At 50.8% G+C, this 22,998-nt stretch overlaps 6 protein-coding genes across 6 annotated transcripts; 2 read left to right on the top strand and 4 right to left on the bottom strand.

The window, feature by feature from the left end:
* Positions 1–8,181: 8,181 nt before the first annotated feature.
* CTAM01_13370 (OPT oligopeptide transporter) lies at positions 8,182–11,398 on the top strand (the record flags this gene model as incomplete). The annotated part of the gene is made up of 11 exons (XM_060529374.1): positions 8,182–8,271; positions 8,324–8,379; positions 8,443–8,521; positions 8,576–8,657; positions 8,719–8,927; positions 8,978–9,308; positions 9,364–9,700; positions 9,780–9,804; positions 9,864–10,275; positions 10,352–10,607; positions 10,669–11,398. The coding sequence occupies 11 exons, from the start codon at positions 8,182–8,184 to the stop codon at positions 11,396–11,398; spliced, it is 2,607 nt and encodes an 868-aa protein (XP_060376019.1).
* A 295-nt stretch (positions 11,399–11,693) lies between these two features.
* On the bottom strand, positions 11,694–12,524 carry CTAM01_13369 (uncharacterized protein; the record flags this gene model as incomplete). The annotated part of the gene is made up of 4 exons (XM_060529373.1): positions 11,694–11,849; positions 11,904–11,955; positions 12,006–12,045; positions 12,110–12,524. The coding sequence occupies 4 exons, from the start codon at positions 12,522–12,524 to the stop codon at positions 11,694–11,696; spliced, it is 663 nt and encodes a 220-aa protein (XP_060376018.1).
* A 672-nt stretch (positions 12,525–13,196) lies between these two features.
* CTAM01_13368 (uncharacterized protein) lies at positions 13,197–13,706 on the bottom strand (the record flags this gene model as incomplete). The annotated part of the gene is made up of 2 exons (XM_060529372.1): positions 13,197–13,353; positions 13,423–13,706. 2 exons carry the CDS (start codon positions 13,704–13,706, stop codon positions 13,197–13,199), a joined length of 441 nt encoding a protein of 146 aa, XP_060376017.1.
* A 1,640-nt stretch (positions 13,707–15,346) lies between these two features.
* On the bottom strand, positions 15,347–17,136 carry CTAM01_13367 (uncharacterized protein; the record flags this gene model as incomplete). Its single annotated transcript, XM_060529371.1, has 2 exons — positions 15,347–16,849; positions 16,963–17,136. The coding sequence occupies 2 exons, from the start codon at positions 17,134–17,136 to the stop codon at positions 15,347–15,349; spliced, it is 1,677 nt and encodes a 558-aa protein (XP_060376016.1).
* Positions 17,137–18,196: 1,060 nt separating this feature from the next.
* Positions 18,197–20,288, bottom strand: CTAM01_13366 (uncharacterized protein; the record flags this gene model as incomplete). Its single annotated transcript, XM_060529370.1, has 3 exons — positions 18,197–18,436; positions 18,510–18,816; positions 18,877–20,288. The coding sequence occupies 3 exons, from the start codon at positions 20,286–20,288 to the stop codon at positions 18,197–18,199; spliced, it is 1,959 nt and encodes a 652-aa protein (XP_060376015.1).
* Positions 20,289–21,571: 1,283 nt separating this feature from the next.
* Positions 21,572–22,719, top strand: CTAM01_13365 (uncharacterized protein; the record flags this gene model as incomplete). Its single annotated transcript, XM_060529369.1, has 4 exons — positions 21,572–21,676; positions 21,738–21,976; positions 22,048–22,397; positions 22,463–22,719. 4 exons carry the CDS (start codon positions 21,572–21,574, stop codon positions 22,717–22,719), a joined length of 951 nt encoding a protein of 316 aa, XP_060376014.1.
* Positions 22,720–22,998: the final 279 nt, after the last annotated feature.

Below are 22,998 nucleotides of genomic sequence, written 5' to 3'. Positions count from 1 at the left end.
ACAGTACCCAAGCTTCTCGGCAAGTGCCTTCAATGGTGTCGATAAGCGCTGCACCAACCCGAGCCAGGCGCAACGCCGTTGAAAGGGTTACTGCAGACCGCCAGCGCTTATCCGTACTTGGTTCTATGGAAATCGCCGCTAGAGCTGCCGGCATCGCGCTTCCCCATCAGGCTTAAAAGAAAATTGTGTTGGTTTCTCAAGTCTCTCGCATTGCGGTGGCTGAAAACCACTACCGACCGAGCTCCCAAGACGCGAATTTCAAGGCGTCTCTAACGACTAGCGGGACACGTTCGCTGCATATGCCAGCTGTCCTCCGTGACGTTGCTGATGCATGCAGGGCAATGGGCTAGACACATCACCACGAGCTGTCAGAGTCGGCCACCGAAACTTGCATTGGCAGGAAGCGGCGCCTTCGTTGAGGAATTCAACCCATCTCTTATGTTTCTGGTGAACAACGAATCAGCCTACATCTTCGCCATATTCCAGAGCAGTTTGAAGTGTTTCAGAGTATCCCGCAGCATCAGCATTGATAACTATTGGCCCTGGTCGATGACCTACTTCATGGCCGTACCCAGTAATGATGTTTAACGTTATCTAGACATCAATCCTAGCTCGCAGTGTTGGTCACATTGTCAGGCTATCAGTCAGCTGTCGCGACATCGTCGCCAGGGCCACAGTGAATGGTACTACCGGCACTGCCAGAACCTCTCAGGTGCGGCTCTCCTCAGGTGATAATGACAATAATGACATCGAATATGAGACATGCCTGGCCAACATTCCATACAAGTCGCGGAAGCAAGTCGAGCAAGATTAGGTTGGCGGATGGCACAACAATCAATTTAGGCGCCTCATTCTCATTCTTCCTTCTTTTTTATACAATGCTATTAATAACCAGATATTGCATTCCCCATGCCCTGAGCTAGCCGGTTCACAAGGCAACTCTCCCAATTGATGCATGTGTCTCACCAGTCAGAGAACGAATTCAGCAGATCTGAATCAAAAGGTCATTTATTTCTACTGAAGAATTCTGTGCGACAAAATACTTTTGAGATCTAGCTTAGTTGGCCGGGACCCTGACCTTGATGACGATCTGCGGGACGAACTGGGCCGAGCGACAGATGTGTGTGGTGTGTGTGCGCTCCTCCACCATATCCGTGGTCGTGATTCAGGTGTGCAGTCTAATGGAAGGGGGTTCCTATATTCAATCCACCCAAATCTCAAAGTCCATGTTCCCGGCGACACCGGAAAATCTATGGTCACTGTCTCGCGGGTGTGTGTATTCAAACACTTCTCTGTGACACAAGAAACTCAGCCACATCCCTTCGCGACAGTCACGAGATCTGGCGTGCGCAGCCTCAATTATCGACATGGGCTACTTGACGACATCTCCAGGGGCATCTAACACCCAGCGCTGGTGAAAGATGAGGGTTTTACAAGGACAAAGATCTCAACACCGTAACCACCGCTGAAACGTGAATGAAGAAAGGGCTGAGACAGACTCACATGAATGGCATTTCTCATAGCTGTGGGAGCACAGCAGTTGGGAACACACGGCGCGTACAACGGACGGAATGATTTCAAGCTTAATCGCAGTTAGGTCTCGCAGCATTCAAGAAGCGCCTTCAGCTTGTCGGAATATTATGTGTGTAACTTCACTCATCATTGGAAGGGTGAGTACCGGCTGAAGAAGTACTTCAGGTTCGTGACGAGCTTTCCGAATTGCAGTGTTTGGTCAATCAATGACACGATGTAAACCCTCATGACACATACACCACTTACATCGGTCGTATGCTCTTGATCTGCCCCCGAGTACTATGGGCCCATCATCATTTCTCAACATCCTTTGCGAGTGCGAATACCATGTGCCTCGTCAATGTTATACGAAACGGCCTCCTCGGCGAGATCCTGGCCATCCTCCTCTTCAGCTGATCCGAACCTCTTCTCTCTAGATGTGACAGAGCATGAATCAATTGGTAGTTGACCAGATAATCGTCACTCCAACTGGATGATGAATGTCCTGGGCACCTGTTTGCTTCCCCATGTCTACTGTGCTCTGCTAATACTACACCCATCGGAAATTGCTCCGTCTCTGAATATACAATGCAGCAAGGAGGGCGGCAGGGCTGTCAGGTCTATTACTGGTAAAGACTGAGACAGCGGGTTTCAGAGACGAGAATGATAGGACAAAGTCCGGGCCTTCAAGGTACGATGAGACTACATCTCATTACGGAAACCCGCCCAGGTGGGCGGGACCGGCAGGAACACCTTACGCTATTGTGGTCCTCAGCTTCTGATCAGGCAAGCATTTCGGCAATCACAGCCAGGACTGCGTGCAGAGACTGAGTAAGATGAGCCCGAAGTCTGCCACTCCGTGCCACACGGTCGAGCCCACGTCGGGTTCGAAGCCTTCCTTCCCGATTCTCTCTTGGAAACCGACAGCGCTGTGATGGTGATGTCCCCCAAGGGATCCATCTGTGCCATGAACATATAGCGTGGCTTCGGGCCCTCCAGCCTTCCAAGGATCCGTCTCTCGCCGGTCGCCGGAAATCCAGCCGGAGACAGCAGTCAGCCTTTCACCCATCAAGTATATATTATTCCTGCGAGACCTCCTCATCGGCCCATCAGCATGAGGCACGGCCGCGATCTTGACTCCATCATGCGGCAGACCTTGAAAGGTTGAGTATATCAGCCACTCAGATATATCTCGTCGTCTGAAGCTGAGAGCCAGCATTCGTAATGTGACGTTGTTACTGTCGTGGCCCAAGCCGAGGAAGCGAAGTGCTGCGCTGCTGTAGCTCTCTTACTACTTCGTCAATGACGGCCAGTGCAGGTCTAAAGAGGGCTCTGGGGGGACCTGTCAACGTCATGATATCGAGAGAAAGACTGGTGATTGATCTTTCTTTGTTGACGGGATTCCCGATGGACAGTCGCAGAGATGCGTCTCAATTGGAAACGGTAGTGCTTGCTAATGCTTTCGAAGGAGCTTCAATAGTTATCGTCGACCGGTAGAACTTTCAACGTTTCGGTTGAATGACTCTTATGGCTCTCGAAGGGTACTACCTCACAGCCGTTCTCACGTTCTGTCTACTTCTTAGCAAGAGAAGAATGAATCAGACGAGACGAGAGGGAGGACGTGGCTCAATGGGGTCTTCATCCTTCTATTTAGATATGGGAAGCAAGCATGACGACAATTACTTGAGAGGTTGCTCTCACCAGGCGCCCTCTGCACATATTTCCACGTAAAGCTGGTCAGCAACAGCGAGTTGTTAACATGAGACCGCGATCAAATGTCGTCAGATAGGATTTCACATATTGTTATTGTTCTTTCAAGTTGAAGGTAAGTGTGGCCTTTTGGTACTTTTTGGGGGACCTGCTCAACAAACTCTCATTTCCATACGGCTAGGCAATGTCATCCGTAAAGTGAAATCGTAGACGATGACCTCATAGTCCTTGACATAAGTTGAGAATAGAGTGTCAGATAGCAGAGGAAGATTCGGAGGAGTGAATGACAGTACTAGAACAATGATCTCTGACTATAGAGTGAAATGCTGTTCAATAAGACGTAACACAAGACTGATTTCCAAGTCAGTGAGAACGGCATGGAGAGGTGAACCACCGGTACAGCTGGTAGAACCCTCATATTGGAAAGAATCATCAATGATCGGAAGATTTTGGCACCAAAGTAAGATGATAGAAGACAACGTGGCGCTAGAATTGATGACATTACCATTCGGCCATAGAATTCAAGTGACTGAAACGAGAGTAGCTGTGAGGCGAGAGAATGAGAAATCATGCTCAACTCGGCACATCTGATATCATATCCCGTCCTGTGTGCTGCTAAGCCAAGCTCGTCTATAATAAGGAACAAAAGGGAGATGTCTCTGATTCTTGACGACGAACGCCAGCGATATTCCGACATTGCGGATCTCCGAGAGCAACCGTACGACGCGCATGCAATGACAGTGGCATCCACACATCTACTGGAGTAAGCGACTGATTCTACTACTTCTTGGCTTGAAGGGGATTGAGCTGCGGGCTGCAGCATGTATATCTGTGTGAAAGGCAGCGGCGAAGACAAACTTGCCATAGCCTCGGCGCGTGAAGAAGAACATCGTGCCAGTCGGTTGGACTGCGTCGAAAATCATCGGGTTGTTTCGGTTTTGACAATCTTGAGTTTTGCCCCCCGTGTCCTCGGTTAAGTTCCTCTGGAACCGGTCTAGTTACCGTACTTGACTTTCCACCCCTTCACCTACTTGTTTGGGTCTGAATACACTCTTATCATCGGTAACCCGAGCCGATCCAAGAGTGGCACAGTATGTCAGGGTCGAGGAAGGCAAGAGACTGCGGGGTTCGGAGGGACGTGGATGTCATGTGCGTCTGTCTCTGCAATGCCACAATGGTACCAACCAGCCGGGTCTACTTTCCTGGATTCACCTTCTTTTGCTGGTGCATTTCCAGAGGAGACAGTGACAGTCTCTTGATAGGCGCTGGCAGAACTCGCCGTGCAGCTCTGATGCCATGGCGCCTGATCAAAGCCAAGCAGCATGTGTCGTTTATCGAGCTCTCGTATACCACAAACTCGTTGCAGTGATACATGAGCAAGGAGCCACACAGCTGGTGGCAACGACTTCGTCTCATCTGTCGTTTCAACCAATGAGGAGTTCATCATCCGTGGAGACTTTGCTGGCTGGTGTAAGCATCAGCTTGGGGGCGCCATTCAAATGGCCGAGTGTTGCAGAGCGTTTCGAGCCGACGGTATCCTGTTATCATCTATACATGTTAGTAGATTTTGACTATGGCACCACCAGACTGCATTGACACCGTACAGCTGTACGATACCGAGGTCCAAAGAGAAGAGCGTTGGTTGAGAAAATTGAACGCAGACCGCTGCACCTGCGGCGCAGCTGAATGTCTGCGTGATGTGGCCTCTGAACTAGAATCCCACGACTGCTAGAACAGGAAGTCTGCCCCGTCTCTCGTGTAGGTAGGTCGTTCGGATTGGCCAGTTCGCAACACGATTTAAAGGTGGAAATCGGCGAGACTACTCAAGCGACGACCTTCTGTGTAGACGCAACTGCAGCCAATACCATCATTGCCGTTTCGTCTCGCGTAACGTTTTGATTGAAGATCGATGTGGCAATATTGAAAAAGGTATCAAGACGCCACCATCCACAGCATGTCGGCTAATACAGCTCTGTCCTTTTGCATCTCGAATGGACTATTCGGATGTTCCTGCCTGCAGAAGAAGAGGTGGTCCACACGAAATTTGTGATGATGGTGGGCAAATGCTAATTCGACAGTCCACATCGTGAGAATTGGCTCCGTCTGGCGTGGGTCAAGAAGTGTCCTTTCGTAATCTACAAGGTATCTGCTTCAGAACCCAAGAGCATTCGTCCTCAACCGGCACGCAAGGACGCGGGATGTGGGGCGACACTCTCGAAGTTGGCGCTCACAGTCTGACAAAGTCGACGCCAGGATTGGACTGCATGGAGCTACCTGAGGTAGGAAGCTCGTGGAACAGCAGGAGGGGGCCACTGAGATCAGCTGCAGCAACCGTACCGCAAATTCGTTGCCATCGGAGGTTGGGTCGTACTATGGCAAATGTGAACCGGGATACGACGACTCCAACAAAGAGAAACCCGCTCAGTCTGGAGCATCAGGGGTCTTGATTGCTTGGCGAGAGATTGCGATAAGCCCGGGGTGATTGACGAATAATACAACAGCCGCGGTCGACGTCAGCTGAACTCGCCTCTCTCCTCGAATTCTTCCAGAAAACCTTCCTTTTTCTGCGAAGAAGCTAAGAAACGCCACTTGCAGCAGGGCAAGACGGGAGACGTCAGCTATCCGAGATGTTGATCGATGTAACTGCGAGGCGCAAGTTGGTGCCTGTTCCCGTTGGTGCTGATGGTGTTTGACTTTGAAGTGGGTGGGAAGAGGGATCGTGTGCACCGCTCGTGAGTCGTGAGGGGTATCGCGCAGAGGAGAGTTTCTGGCGAAGAGGAGAATGATAGCAGAACGTGCCAAGGAGCCAAGGACGAAGAAAATGCTGATAGCGAGAGTGGACGAGGATTAATCGCCGACGGTGGCTTTGTTCCAAGCAAATTCCAAGAGAAACCAAGGAAAGCCAAGAGAGTGGTGGTGCCGTTCTTATATAAAGCGGGTGTTATCCTCCTGCCTGAATGGGACGTTGAAGGTACGGCTGGACAACTTGCGCGCAACGAGATGATTCGACTGGCCCCGAGCGAGATCTGGGCACTGCCGACAAGGAGTCTCGAGGAGTGGGAGAGACAGGGTGTGAAGCAGGGTCCAGCAACGGCCGCTAGAAGAAAAACCACCGAGAACGAGACCCTTTTGCGGCTTGCCTTCCATGAAGACAGCACTGGCCTGTCATACAATGTTCATTCCCCGCTCTTCACAGTCATTGCGATGCGAGGAAGGCCTCCCTAGATAAAGTAAGCTCGTGAGTGACTGGCTAAAGTTCCCGACATGGCGCCTAATTGAGGATTGCGAGGAGGATCGTATCATTAGCGTCGTCGGCGGACAAGTCTCGCATCGAGACGGAATCCCGACAAGTTGGTCGTGTTATCGCAAGCAGTGAATCTGGACGGAGAAGAGCAGTGTGGACATAGGTAGAGATGGATGCAGCTGGGAAAAGGCGACGGCTGTCACCAATCGGTACGTAGACTGCACCAGCCACATATGAACACTACGCCACAGAAAAGAGCCGAATCGGTTCGTAGGTGATCCGTGCTAGCGCCAATTTAACCTTAATTTCCCCCACACAGCCACACGTGACAATGCTCAGTGCCCATCTTGGGGGCTGCTTCTCGTCCCTTTTCCCTCTTCTTTCTCTATTGTGCTGTGAGTGCTCTCTTCCATTTCCTCCCAACCTACGGATATCGTTCCGGCTTATATGATTGTCCAAGAAAGACAAAAGTACCCGTCGGCCTTTTGTAAGGCTGGGCAGAACTGCATTTAGCTTATTTCAAGCATGCACCCTTTCGAGCTAACCACTTCTCTGCGTCTTGTGGCTGAATCCCTGCTCCATTTGAACATTGGGCTCCTTCCCGTCTCTCATATTTCGAACCTTGACACGCTCCTCTGGGAACCATCAGACTTGCAAAGGCCTCCCTATTTACAATGTTCAACGTAAGGGGCAATTGGAGCTCGGCAAGGAAAGATAGCGCGACCGACTGGGCGTCTAAGTCAACCTACTCCTCTGCCTCTGCCAGGCAGACTGGGCCCATTAGAATGGACTCATTCTTTGCTATGATGACGGCATAGCAGGTTCTCACTCAACATCACCGTGACCCGTCGTCAGAGACCCTCGATTTCTGATGTTGATGCCGGAGGTTGACCACGACAAATGCAGTCTTTGGTACTCCTGCTTGCTGCAAGTCTCTGAGAAGAATCTATAATTGAACAACACATTCCGCCCAAGTCACACTAAACACACTTTCACTCTTTGGTTACAAAGTACGAGAGCATGGTTAGACCCGTTACCTTCCCCGTGTGCGCAGAACGTGGCAAGCAACAACCGCGTACCACCAGCCTTGTCGTTAACCTACCAATTTTGACCCTCCCCCACGTATCCGACAGTACTGTGCAAGGATATCGTCCAAGACCCTGCTTCTTCTGCGACCACCCTTCCCTGTCCCTCTGTTCCATCAAAGGAACCAATGGTTGGGCTGTCGTCTGGCAACCCAAATGCTTCCCCTGCCTCCTGGTCTGGTGGCACCGCGCGCCGAGACTTTGTGGTCGCCGTCTTCGCGACTGGAAACCAGTGGTCTGGCGGTACGGACCAATCCTCGTTCTCTTGCATATCTGCTGTCCACCCCATCTCATCGGTTCTCTGCCTGACCGAGAAGGTCGATCCTTTCGACCAGACAGCCAAGATGTTGCCCAGCCGGCCTAGACTGGGACTGCCTCCGAAAATCATCTTGGATACCTTGCCACCTGCCGACCTGTTCGCATCATCCAGATTTGGCAGCCCATCATGTGTGAGGTACCCGGTTGGCATCTGGGCGCCGACCATGTGGTACCGCTGATAAGCGACCTGGCCGTCTTCAGTCTCCTCGAAAATGTTTATTTATCGCTGCGTCCCACGCTGCCGGGTTTGGGTCTTGTGTCGTGGCCTCTTGCTCTACACCCAGGTCCAACTTCACAGCCGCCCAAAGCGTGATGGCGAACGACGAGAAGAACGACTCGTCGGTCTCTCCCATTGACATTGGGAGGGACCAGGGCGTCTTGACTGACGAGAAACTTGCTGCTGTAAGTTCTAATAGCAAGAAACAGTGCGGATTAAGTTAACCAACTTATGAAGGGCGCACATACCGAGGAGCTCCACCGTCTCAATTCCGAGGAAGAAGCCTTTGAATCGTGAGTTTCCCAACAAACGCCTTGATCATCCCCATAACTAGCTAGAGCTGACGAATTCTCAAGGCACCTCAATGTCACAGAAGACGATCTAATTGAGGCCAAGGCCGTTGCTGCCACCCTCTCCTTGGAGGGAGTGCGCAAGGTATGTCTAGATACGACCTAAATAACACCAAGAAGTCGTTGACACAGGACACAGATGATGGAGACTGTCCTGAGAATCCATAACCGAGACCCGAACTTTCCCCACAGTGTTCTCATGAAAATCCACGAGTTCCTTGGTGAGTAAAGCACGCGCAACGATGGCGACATTCGGCGCCAGTGAGACTGACACAGCGGCAGACAACCAGGACGTCTTCGAGAGACCCGAGAAGCACGAGCAATTGATTTGGGAGATGAAGCTCGAGGCTGCTTTGATCACAAATAATAGCCCCTACGCCGAGGTGCGAGCCGTCGTTGACAACAAGGACGACCCTTCCCTTCCGTGTGGAACGATCCGAGCGTGGACCATTGGCGTCTTCTTCTCGGTCTTCCTGGCCTTCATCAACCAGGTAAGTTGCCGCTCCGCCAGTCCGCACCACAGTGCTAACGACAGAAACAGCTATTCAGTATCCGTCAGCCCCTCATCAGCATCGAATCCAACGTTGCCCAACTTCTCGCATTCCCCCTCGGTAAGGCATGGGAGAAGTTCATGCCGAACACTATCTTCAGCGTCTTCGGCTACAAGATCCCCCTCAACCCAGGCCGATTCAATAAGAAGGAGCACATGCTTATTGCCATTATGGCCAACACTGCCAAGAGTCTGCCGTACACCCAGTACATCGTGTGGACTCAAGTTTTGCCCCAGTACTTCAACCAGCCGTACGCCAAGAGCTTTGCCTACCAGATCCTGATTGCGCTCTCTACAAACTTCATTGGCTACGGTCTCGCTGGTGAGTGATGCAACGGCGTACTTTTAAGGGATATTTTATGCTAACAGCAGAGCAGGCCTCACCCGTCGGTTCATCGTGTACCCTTCGTACTGCGTGTGGCCGGCGTCTCTAGTCACCATCGCCCTCAACTCGGCGCTCCACAACGAAAACAATATTGCGGTCCCGGGACCATTCAAGAGACTGTACTCGATGACTCGATACAAGTTCTTCCTGTGGTCCTTTGCCGCAATGTTTGTGTACTTCTGGTTCCCCAATTACATCTTTGAAGTCCTCACCTTCTTCAGCTGGATGACTTGGATCTCGCCCGACAACCACAACTTGGAGATTTTGACAGGTTTCCGCAATGGCTTGGGAATGTTCAACCCCTGGCCTACCTTTGACTGGAACGTCATGTGAGTGGACTCTTCTCGGCTCACCATGCACTACTCTTATCCAAATGAACTTCTCGCTGACTTGATTCCCTCGGCATAGGCTTTTCGATAGTGTCGATCCCTTGGTAAGTGCTATTTTGTACTCTCAAGACGTCTTACTCAGGACTTGGCTGATATTGAATAGATGGTCCCTGCCTTTTCCACTTTCAACCGTACCCTCGGCATGTGGCTGCTTGGATTCGTGATTATGGGTCTCTACTACACGAACGCCTGGAACACCGCGTACCTCCCAATCAACTCGAACCGTGTCTTTGACCATTTCGGAAACCTCTACAACGTCTCGCGCGCTCTCGATGACCGCGGCATGTATGACCACGAGAAGTACATGAACTACTCAGCTGCCTACCTCGCAGCCGCCAACACCTTGGTCTATGGCGCGTTCTTTGCCCTATACGCTGCTGCTGTCACCCACGTTGCGATTTTCCACCGCTACGAGATCGTGATGGGCTTCAAGAACATGTGGGCGAGCATCCGCCGCCAGAAGAAGACCGTTGCCGAGGGCGAGGACTCTGGCGAGTACAAGGATGTCCACAACCGTCTCATGGCTGCATACCCCGAAGGCAAGTGCTTCCCACAGCAACTAAATGCGGCAAACACTGACTATTTCCCTAGTTTCCGAGTGGTGGTACCTTGGCACGCTCATCGTCGCTGCGGGCTTCGGTTTTGCGGGTGTTGCGGCGTGGCCTACCTACACCACGCCAGGCGTTGTTCCCTACGGTATCTTCTTAGCTGTTATCTTCGTCATTCCTATCGGAATCATCAAGGCCATGACAGGTATTGAGGTTACCCTCAATGTTCTGGCTGAGTTCATCGGTGGTATGTGGGTACAGGGCAATGCTCTGGCCATGAACTTCTTCAAGTCTTTCGGGTAAGTCCTAAAAGTCTCTCAATCCTTTTGATTACGCCTGATTCTAATAGCGTTTGATTAGTTACGTGACATGCGCCCATGCCGTCCACTTCGCCAACGACTTAAAGGTGGCTCACTACCTTAAGATTCCTCCCCGTCAAACCTTTGCCTGCCAGATGGTCGCCACTCTCATCTCCACGTTCGTCTGCACCGGTGTGATGAACTTCCAGATCAACATACCCAACGTCTGCACTCCCGATGCGCCCATGCGTTTCTTCTGCCCCGGTCCCAACACCTTCTTCACCGCTGCCGTGCTCTGGGGTACCATTGGGCCCATCAAAGTCTTCGGTCACCAGGGACAGTACAACTACCTTCTGCTCGGATTCCCCTTGGGCATCATTCTGCCGGTCCTGTTCTACTACCTCATCAAGTTCTACCCCAAGAACCGCTACCTCCGCCAGTTCCACCCTGTTGCTCTCTTCTACGGAGGCATCAACTGGGCTCCGTACAGCTTCTCCTACGCCTGGCCCGCCGTCCCCATCGCCTGGCTGTCCTGGATCTACGTCCGAACCCGTTACTTGGCCTTCTGGTCCAAGTATAACTTTGTCCTGTCGGCCTCTTTCTCCGCCGGCATTGCACTTTCGGGCATTCTCATGCTCTTCACTGTGCAGTGGCTCGGCGCGGAAGTCAACTGGTGGGGCACCTCTCAGATCGGCGCCGGCTGCGAGGGTTCCGCATGTACTCTCAAGTCCCTGGCCGAGGGCGAACGCTTCTACCCTTGGTGGAACCCCTCCCAGGTTCCCGCCCCCTGAGCTGCTTCATCGCTGCTTGTCCCACTGGGCGTTTACTGCTTCTGTTGGGCACGCAATGATGTGAACCGCGGCGGGTCTTCCGTCAGATCAATCCTTTGATTCACATACATTCGTTGATTAACGTCTAATCATGACTAAGACAGATATGAGAGAGAAAGAGATGGATGAGGCTGCGGGCTGATATGTAGCGTTGAGCTGGTTTTTCTTGATATCCCCTTATGTTGAGCGCAGAGGATCGTCCCTCCTAGATTAACATAATATTACCAATTATGGTCGCAATACCTAGGCTCGTCTCTCACGCCGGTGCATTGAGCACAACTGACTGAATACTGCAAGTGACTGTGTCGCCGCTGACACTTGCACTCGTGCCGGTGATGGTATAGTTGGTCGCGGAGTTGTAATTCTGCGGCAAGCTGGTGCACCAACTTGAATCTGAACTGCCAGTGGAGGTCTGAAGGTTGTCAATTGGGTTCCCTGATTGACGCTGGGATATAGTTGGACATACAATTACAACGTTGTCGAATGCTAGTGGACCAAAGTCCCATGAGACGTCGTACCTAAAGAACATTAGTCGAAAATCCGTTGTTTGACATCGGGTGAAGCTCACAATTCAATGGCAAAGAGCACTTGATTGAAAGATTTATCGGCTGGAGTAGGCACCTCAAGTCAGTATTACTACACGGCCTCCCCCATCGTCCAATGGTGGCTTACCCAAAGCGAAGTCATTGGTAACAACCTGGCCACCAGTTTGCCTCGTCACAGTGCTGGTCCACGCCGAATTGTCCGATTTCAGGATGTTCTGGAACGAAATCGTCTCCCCGCCGTACGTGTTGAAGCCTCCGCCCCAAGGGAGACTCGGGTTGGAGCAGCACCACCCGGAGCCGAGCCACCATGTTCCGCTACGGCCGTCGAGTACGTTTTGGTATACGCCGCTGTTATCGGTCGGTTGCAAGCCCGGCCAGAGGTAGTAAACGCCGGCGCGAGGTAGTGACGGGATCACCATCTCGCCCGAGAGAGAGGTGAACTTCTGACCTGAAGCGGGGTAGTAACGGAGGAAATACCAGGTCACCGCCGATACTGGATTGGCCAGAAAGAGTAGAGGGAGGACGAAAATTGCGCGATGCATTTTGGCGGTGTATTGATGTTGGAACTAGATCTCTCAAGCCGAGGATGAAAGCCGCAATGTCCGCTACCCACTGAGACGAGACGAAGTGATGTACCCAGATGCTGTACTTACCTAGGCCTTTTATGCCTAAAGATTACGAACTTATCTTGACATCTTCTGCAACCAGTCTCACAGAATATCGGGACGGTGCCATGGGCGGTTGCAACGGTCGTGCCCCATAATCCATTTCAGGAAGTTGAACAAATCTGGACCAGGATCAGCTACTCTTCATCCATCTGAAGTCACCCTACTTTATCAGTGATGTTCGAACGGAATTTGCCCCGCCAGTTCATTGATACCAGGATGCAACGTGTGAATGCATCCTGACCCAAATTCAGAACCTCGTCTGCCTTCTGCCGTGCGGCAGTTGTCAACTACCCTGCATCTCGCGATAAGAAGGCTGCATGGGATAAATCCCCAGGCGGACTTTCATTGGGACGCTTAAGACTTGACGATGACAAGGGTCCATCTTTGGAACGGGATGGAATGAAGCTTAGATTTATTTAGGTAGAAGATAGTGTTTAACGAACCAGTCGTGTCTCATTTACACCGTATGCCCAAACAAAAGGAAAAGTCGTAGCAGGATATGACATAATGGCATCATGGTCCCTGCGTCTGCTTATGATTTCCACTTCACATAAGGTGCGCCTTAGTGCCACCGCCGAATCGCCGAGTCGCTACCTTTCGTCCGCATCGCTGGCAGCTGTGAACGACGTCCTTGAAAGGCCTCATGGCATACGGAGCGAATACGCCAACACCAGTGGTGAAAAACAGCATGACGGCCATCCAGCTACAGAAATAAAAGTATCAGTCAAAAGTTTCGAGTAATTATGAGATACACGGCATGGGGACGACGTACTGCGCTCCTTTGCCAATGGTATGGTCCGTTGTAGTGGGAGTGACGCCCTTGCAAGCAGGGCACTCGATCAAGGCAGGCCATCTCTCAACGAGGGCAACAGGCACGACGTTTGCCCGGGAGCCTTCACCAAGAGATTCGCCATGGTTGCAGTGGACAACGTGACAGTATTTGACATTAGGTCCGGCGATATCATGGCTGCCGATGGCAGTTGACGCGGGAGTATGCATTGCTTGGTATTGAGGAACTGGAGATCGGATACTGAAATCTTCGGGAGCGTTCGACATCGTTTCTCATGATACACATTAGCCACAGTCATGGAAAGCGCTTTGAGGTGACATAACTTACCGGATTCACCTTTGATCATGCCTGGATTATAGCTAAAACGAATGTTGTATTATGTTGAGATCAGATGAGATAGCTGATGAGGAAGTTGTTACTAAGGGCTTGGGAAGACCGCATTCATATAGATATGGGCCAAACACTCGAATAACATGGAACGCAACCAACGGATAGCAACCCCGTTGACCAATAAACACGGCATCTATGTGATAGTTCCTTTGATGAAACACGGAACCTGCCATCTGCAGTCTGCCACACGTCAGTTGCATATCGCCGAATGCATCGCTGTAAGTCGTTGTTAAGGCTCTACCAGCCATGTTGTCCAGCATTGTCACTGAGAACCAATTACATCGTGGAATAGACACTGTTGGCCAGCAAAATAAACCTGTGCCAAGAAGTTGCCTCATTCGTTGCTATGAGCCCGTTCCCCGTTGTGGCAGTCGAATCCTTCGGGGAAATGTAGCGCTCTAAATGCTGCTGCCTGGCCGTCTCAAAATAGCACCCAGAGCTCGTGTTCCCTCCCTGCCGATCGCCGAATCCGTCTTCAGTTCCACAGCCATACAGGAACTATGATTTAGTGGATTGAACCGGCTTGGATATCAATGAGGATTCAGAATTCCTGGGATATGGCTCTCCGCACTTCAAAAACCCTGGTTGGAGATGCTTTTGAGGGTCTGTGGTCCGTGGCCATGAGGCCTCGTGACAATGATTACTAGGCATTGTCTAACAAAGTGGACCCTGACGTACTCAAGGAAGTACAGAGACGTACAAGTAGTGTTTGGGGTAAGAACATTGTTTTTAAATGCTATATGAAAGGGGTTCGACGAGACACAGTTTCTGACAGTGGATGGAGGTAGCCTTGTCAAACTTGAAAGAGGCTAGCCGCTGGTATGAGAATCAAAGTCAGAGTGACAGACCTAGCTCTTTACTTTATCGATCCATTTCTTTGTTGATGGGGAGAGCTGACGCGGCCTCTAACGGTCTGCCATGGCTCGTGGCCTCGGGCCCGAGGATGCAGGCTGTGTTTCGGGTCTAGCCTAAAGCCATACACATGCTGCCAAGACGTATTTCTTCCTCGTATCAATCGTGCATGGGAGTGGAACGCTCCTGATGCCGTGGAGATTGATTTGAAATTACAAACTGGAGCCAATGAAGTAAGTTGAAGACTGTGAAGCAAAGAAAAAAAAAAAAGAAAAACAAAAACGTGATATCATTTTTGTAAGCTGAACCTCTCCCCGAGTCCAGCTCAATTCATATAGAACATGAATCTGTCAGGGCGTCATGTGTATCTCGTTGTCCACAGCTTGTCAGTCAACATGGTATCATCGATCATTGGAGTGAAAGTGTGGCGAAATATCTGTGACGAGATGAAGAGGTAAGAGAATAGCAATCAAGATGATTGAGTATCCCTGCTTGTCCATGTGTCTTCCCCCTCAGATCAATTCATTGCTGAGAACAGCACGAACTCAATTGAATGCTAAAGCAAGGTGTAATGATTCGGAACTATGTACATTCGTTGAAGAAATTGTATCGGAAAATGTAATTGGAATGAAAGTAATGTCGTACAGCACATCGACCCTTTGACCTAGAGAGGTCCGTCACCGTCCTGCAAAACGTCGTTCCACCACTCGTCATGACCCTCAGACTTACACAGACTGTCCCAGTCTGCTTCTGCCAACCCTTGTTCTTTGAGATCCTGTTTCTTGAAGATGCGGGGCTTCCTCTTCTGAGCATCTGATGCCGGTGCTGTGTAAACCAAGTCTTCCACTCCATTACGACCCGGAACTCTGAGCAGCGGCTCCAGGGCCTCTCGTGATTTTGAGTGCAGCTCTAGTAAACTTCGGAGATAAGGAAAGAACCAGTTGTTCTTCCACCAATCGCGCAGTCTCTGGCCTTTTAAGCCATTACGATGGGCATTATGGTGTACCACAACTGGCACTGAAGTACTCCAGAAATCGGTGTAAAGCGGAAGATCTTGCCATCCCATATTCTTGTCAATGGCAGTCTCTTGGATAGGACTGCGTAAACCAAGCATGTCTCCTGGGATGCCAGCTACCCTTGGTGGATCAATGCCTCTATCGGCCGCGGCTTGTCGGAGTCCAGGACCATCTGACGACGCAATGTATAGCCCATCATCTTCTTCGAAAACGGTAGGGGTGAAAAGGTCTTGGATATAGTCTAGACCGACACTGAAGTCATTTTGCTGAAGTTCCTGAGCAGACTTTTCAGGCTGATCAGCTTGGAGTTTCACCCATTCATCGTGGTTTTGTCGCTTAGAAGTCCGCCAAATCTCTTGCTCGCCGAAGATCTCCGCAAAAATACCTTGGTCGCTGAATATACCTTCACCGGCAGACTGTTTTTCATCGACTTTCTCTTGGGCACGACGGAACATACGCTTCATATCTCCGACGGGGCCCATAATACTGCCGCTGTTGACATACCGTGGGCGGAGGTCATGCATTTGCTTGGGATCTTCGTCCGTATGGGTCCCGTACATGTCCTCCCGTGCACTAGACTCGGGAAGATCGTCGCAGTGGGGGTCAGAGCCAAGACTAGCATCGGGCCAGCATTTCTTCTGGGTCGAGATGATGATAGTCTGCCGCGGTATGAGATTGTTTCCTGAGTTTGACGAGAACCAAGAAGGGCTTCCTATCCACTCCTTTCGAATGCGTTCGTCTGCAGCGTAATTCTGCGCCATATATCGTCGAATGAGGACGGATGGCGGCAGCTGAAACCAGACATCGTAGGCGTCGACGAGGAGAACGAGGTCATCTGATCCAAGGCGTTCATCGTCTGGAGCTTCTTCAGAAGTGATTGAATCAAGAAACTCGAGGGTGCCATCGATCTTGCCAAGATGAGAGCCTCCGAACCAGCCAGGAGACTTTCGAAAGTCGCGGCCCCAGTTCACAATGACCGAGCTGGGATAGCCGGATGCAATACCCGACATGAGCATCTTGCATAATCCTGGAGATGGGCCATCGGCCGGCACGATGATTCTGAGACGTCGCTGACCAACTTTCTCCACAGGAGGCAACGATGACAGTGTGTCTCTGGTCGAATCGGGTATGTATTGTGTGATATCTATTATCTGTGTGACTCTGTATGTGTCAGGGCTTGTGCTGTCACCTGGCGAGGCAAAGGGATACTAACAACGGCAAATAGTAGTCCAGAGAAAAGGATGACAGGAACAATAAGCTTTACCAAAGCCTTAGGGGGCGTCCTATGGAGTCTATGTGAGGAGCTTTGCTTATCATATGACCTGGGGGACCGTAATGCTTCAGCATCAATCTCGGCGTTGAGCTTTCTGTAGGTCTGGTTGCGCGGCGTCCTCGTCCACGCCATGATGCCAGATGCTACATCCTTGAGGACCGACATTTCGGGATACTTGCTGAGTAAAGAATGTTAGGAATGATCGAGAGTCCAGGCAAGTGTAAAGAGAGTGTGTAAAGAATCCGAGCCAATTATAACGCAACTGGACTAAACGCTTGATGGGGAGAAATGAAGAAGAGGGGCCTCTTTATCGAACCAGTCAACCTGGGTTGCGATCAGTCTGATATGACATTGACACAGTACGCATGCAAGACATCAGGCAAAGTGAAATTTATCTCATTCACAGATACTCCTTGCTGAATTGCTTGCTCCCTACGAAGCTTAGGTGACGTGGCGTTTGCCCTGCGATTAGGCTTAAAATAAGTCAAGCCGAGGCGGCAAGAAGCCGAAATTGTGTGGCCGATCCGCCTCCTCATAGGAGAAAATCGTGTGCCAAGGGGCTCTGGCTCGCCTTGGACAGACTTTTTGTATGATATTGAAGAAATGATGGGCCGTCGACGATAAGGCACGCCGCACATTGACCGGAAGAGGCCCTTACACCCCGACCTTGGGATGCCGTGGCGGCTGACGACAGCCCGCAACTTGGCAAGACACTTGGCTTTTGGGTTATCTAAGAGATTAAGACGGCTTGGTCAACTTGTTTTTCATGCTATCTTAATGACTGTTGCAAATTATGCAGTAATACATGATCATAAAATGCATTGTCTAATAGAAAGCTACTGAGAGCTTTACGTCGCAAGTTTCGCAAGAAGCGCAACTCGAGGGCAAAATGCGAATATGTACTGATTAGAAGTCAACTGAGGATCAAGATTAGGCTCGTACCCGGGCACACACTTAAGCAAGTCTGCGGCGCGGGACGTATATAAAATAACAGCCACATCTTGGCTTCAATTCCCATCCCAGATTCCGGACCCTTACCTGATGGAACGCCGGTAGACTAGCTCAGCTCAAATCCTGATGGTTGTGCGACAGTGTCTCGGCATCTCTCAGGCACCTTTCATTTTCCGAAGCGAGCACGTATAGCTCCGGATAATTCCCATTGTTCAATGTGGTAAACTCGTGCAGCATGGGTCTGCTTCAGTCTGCTGGGCGAAATCTACCAATCTCAAGACCAGTTGGCCGTCGGGTCATTACCAGCCTGGCCTTGACCGAACCCAAAACCGTACGTTTCCGGTTGTAAAGGTTGAGATCCGAGTGGACTACCAGGCTTGCCACTCTCAAAGGGAGTACCAAGAAGTTGCGCAAGCCTCATTGTGAGATTCTGGTCTCGGTTGGGCAAATTCCCCATCAGTCCTTGGACGAGATACATCGGATGTGTTGCCGTGCCGAGCAAAGATTGCAAAACCTGAGTATCAAAAGAAAAGAAACGTTAGTCTGTGGTCGTGGCTTCAAAGCTCGCACTTCAGATCATGTCTCACCTGTGCATCTTCACCGAGACTAAAACCCGGGATGAGTGGCACACCACCGCCGTTGTTGCCGACCAAATTCTGGGCGCGCATTATATTCTGGGCATCATCGACGGCATATTGCGCTGTCCGTTGCATCATGGCGCACGCCGTCAAGACACGCTTCAAGTCGCAACCTTCAGATTTTTCAAACTTTTGAAGGAAATGGGCGAAATTCCTTGTTGCTGCTAAGTCCCCTCGAGCACGAGCAGAGCCTGGAGTCTCGAGCACATCCGTCAAAAGAGTAATGCTTGCGCAAAGGGGGTAACACAAGATTCGCCTGCAAATGTGAGTCGAGTGTCTCAGACCAAGGGTGACAGCTTCATGCGCGGAGACTTACCATAGGTCTGCATATTGGGGCGTTGAAATGGTCCTAAATAATCCCAAGGTCGCGTGCGCCGCCATGCGGCATCGCTTCTGCGAAAAGGACAGCTGAATGTAGGGCATTTCGAAACCAGCGGGCGTTCCCATGAGGACAGCTACAGTCGAGTATTGGTCATGCCGTCTAGCCGCCCAGTGGACCATCATTGTGCACCTATAGAATGCCAACTGCAGGTTGAGGATATCTGGTGCAATGTCTGACCCCAATGCAGGGGCTTCATATGATGGCTGGAGGTTTGCGGGCATACTTGATCTCCACTCTTCAAGGAGAGCATCTAAATCAATGATGGCCTTAACCAGATCGGCGTCGGTAAGGCGGAGTCCTTTCGCCGTGTACAATCGTCTTCGGATTGAAGACTCTACCATCGCAAGCTTCGCTCTGAGGTTCAATATGTCAACACCTTCTCCCCAACCGCTGGGCAGTTCAGTCTCAATGTCGTCATCGTCTTGTATCGAATCCAGGCCATGGTTGAGACCCGTTTCTTTATCCAGTATGTAGGCCGCCCAGAACACCCGACTCCGTGCTTCAACATCCTGAGCACACATGGACATCATTGTACAAGGCTGCCGATGTAGTCCGATGTTTTGAGACAGTCTCACTGCCGCAGAAGATAGCAGAGTCGCAGTTCTGGTACATGTAGTTCCTTGCATGAAAACCGCCATGGCGACAATGGCCTGTACAGAGAGCAAGTCGCCACCCTTCACCATCAGCTCTGTCAGGACAGAAAATGCATTTTTGAAGAAAGGCCAGGCAAGTTGACAAACTTCTTGGAACGCGCTGTTGATGGTTTTCCACCGCGTCCCTACAGAGATGACGGCGTTCATGTATGCCCATCCCGACGTACTATTGAAAGTGTCATCCGCTTCCGGTAATGTTTCGAAATGACGCACGAAGTAATGAAAGTTCAAAAGCGGGTAATTGCTGATGACGTCGTCGTAGAGAGGCATCAAAATAGTGATGGCTTCCTCCCTTTCGAGTCGAGGAGTGAAGACTTGTCTGTTGAATGTAGAGCAGTAAGAGGCGGAATTGACCTCTCTCATACGGCTTGCAATTACGGCAAAAACTGGCATCTTCCCCGAAAGTTGTGTCGGCGGTTCGGGGATCTCTCGAGGCTGAGGGACGGGTGTCTGACTGCTTCTTGAATTAGGCGCCGACAATACCGCTTCATCACCCATGGGGTGATCTGACGGAACATGACTGGCTGCAGCTTGCGGCGCATCAAGTCGGTGGTTCGTTATCGGGACTGTGCTGTTTGGTATGGCCGGGCCTGCAAACACGGAGACGGAGGCGGCATCAGTTTCTGACGGCGATATTCTTGTCGGCGGTGCTCCTGGTCTTGGAAGCCCAGCTTGATTGAGCACGGCTTCCATTTTGGATAGTCGTTCCTCTAAAGCTTGGATGTACATTTTGCTTTAATATTCAAGTCAATTTCAATATTCAATTGAGAAAGGCAAGAGTCATGTAAGTGTGCAGGCTACGAGATGATCGTACCTTCGACCAGGTCCACGGCGCCTCTGTACTTGCTGGTACACGCACTCCTGACTGCGATTGACGCAAGGTGTACATGATGGCGTCTTTCCATCGCATTTGATCTTCTTCGATTGGCATCGGAGACAGGCCTTTGTTTCCACGTGTAAGTGTCTGTCGTTGAACGTCCTTACTTCTCAGGGTCTCACAAACCTTCGCAATGCGAGAAGCTTTGTCTTGGGTCCGTCCGCTCTGGACGGACTCAGTATCCATAGCGTCCATGGCAAAGCATGTATGTTGGTGTGCCACGCCGGTGCGCGGGGGTGTGGGGATACCGGACCGCCAACACCCCGGACGGTTCAGTTGAGAATCGGACGGCTGTTTCGGGAATGAGTCCGGACTGAGCGACCCACTCGGCCAGGCGGCGCGTTACGATATGCTAACGACACCTCGGCTCCGAATAGCAGCCGGCAGTCCGCAAAAGAGAAGTAGATTGAGAATCCGACTAAGGCTCCAGGATCGAATCGGACAAAATGCAGGAAAACTTTCACAGTAGATGAGAGAGGAAGAGGAAGTAGTTTCATGATTGGCCCGGTCACGTAATTTCCGGAAGTAAAATGCATCCGTGCTAAAGGGTTAGGTAAGGAGGCTGCTCAGGTCCGACTCAGTTGAACCGCCGCAAAGGGAACTTTCCGCAAGTAATCTATGCCGTATGGGGACACAACCGCTTTGGGCACTCTGGAGTCTGCACACTAGACTTATGGATCCTTCAATGGCTCCACGGAAGCAAATTGTTACCGGGATATCTGGATGGGATTCAGTACGGGGTACGAAGTACGAATATTTAATTCCACCACGTCCACGATAAGTTAACAACTGTGTCGATTGAATCCGCCTTTACGAATGCAAAGTCCGAAAACCTTGTTTGCTTCCGCCGCCAGGATAATGAGGGGATATGGATAGGGGTACACCTCTACAAACTCCGCTAACTACTAGCGGGGTATTGATGGGACTGCAATTGTGTGCTCGTAGAATACATGATGGACCTCTATAAGAGCCAGTGCCACCACGGCCATGGTTATTATCGTAGAGCTATTAATTAGACAGCAACTCTACCTTTACTCACTCGCATGATTATTGTGAAAACTTGCATCTAGTCTTGTGTTCCGAAAGCACCACACGCAAAATGGCAGTCATTGCAGTTGCCGGAGGCACCGGAAACGTGGGCCGAACTTTGGTCGAGGCAATCGTGGCCACTGGCAAGCATGAGGTCAAAATTCTCGCAAGAAAGGTAGACCACAGTGCTAAGGGATAGTCGTTCTACTAGAATTGGTACTAATTTATTTCATTAGGCAAACCCCGAGTTGGAAAAGAAACTCGGAGCTTCGATCGTCGTAGTTGACTACGCCGATGTAGGAGCTACTACCAAGATTTTGGAGGAGCACAATGTCCATACGGTCATTTCAGCTATCAACATGATGCCGCCACCAGGAGAGACTCCCCTTGAGTTTGAGCTAATTCGCGCCGCCGACGCATCAGCGTCGACCAAGAGAATGATTTCTAGCGGATGGGGCGTCCCTCACAACGAGAGGTTAGTTTAGATCGAACGCGGATGATATCCAGAGTTCCAGAATTGCACACTGATACTAACTGTCAATGAAGTCAAGGCAGCCAACTGGGTTCTGTGCCCAACAAACTTCGCGCCGCCGCTCTCTTGAAAGAGACCAAGGATCTCGAGTACACCGTCGTCCACAACGGCTTCTTCCTTGACTACTGGGCGACACCTATTGTCCCCTCGTATATGAGCCCTTTTACACTCTTTATCGATATTCCAGGCAATGCCGCAGCTATCCCGGGCTCGGGAAACACGCCTTCAGCCTTCACTCACACCAAAGATGTGGGGAAGTTTGTAGCGGCTGCACTGGACTTGGACAAGTGGGAGCCTGACACTTTCATCGTTGGCGACAAGGTTACTTTCAACCAGTTTGTTCAGCTTGCGGAAGCTGCCAAAGGTACTTTCATATTGGATGCACAACTCAAGGAGGCACGGTCCCAGGCTAACTGACGATACAAAAAGGCACCAAATTCAACGTTGCGTATGACAGCGTTGAGAAACTCAAGACTGGCCAGACGACAGAACTTCCCAGCCAAGTGCCTGCATATCAATTCTTTCCCAAAGAAGCATACCAGGGCATGGCCTCGGTATTTGGTCTCTGGTTTGAAAATGGAAGCTTCAATATCCCCCCGGCTGGAAAGAGAACACTTAACCAGATCTTCCCTGACATTAAGGCTTGGACTGTGAAGGAAATCCTGGAAACTGCTTGGAAGGCTTGAACTTGCAAAGAGTCGCGGTGCGATGTCAGGGAACGGGGATCTGCAAGTTCGAAACTCAAATGAATTTGTGCATAAGTCAACATACCCACTTCCTGGCACCCCCCTGTTTCTGGCACCCACAAAAACGCGAAAATCCACCACAACCCAATGCCCACCCCCAACCTCCTTTTATCACAACATTTTCAATTCGCGTCCAAATGGGCTCATCTTTTGCACATGTCTTCTTCTATATATAATGCCTCAATATACCGAAGATCAGCTTCGTCAGGCTCTCGAGGA

This window comes from Colletotrichum tamarilloi (assembly GCF_030869305.1).
Source record: "Colletotrichum tamarilloi strain Tom-12 chromosome Unknown Scaffold_94.1, whole genome shotgun sequence".
NCBI lineage: Eukaryota > Fungi > Ascomycota > Sordariomycetes > Glomerellales > Glomerellaceae > Colletotrichum > Colletotrichum tamarilloi.
The sequence above is the reverse complement of the archived record's forward strand: the minus strand, read 5'-3'. Positions and strand labels throughout refer to the sequence as shown.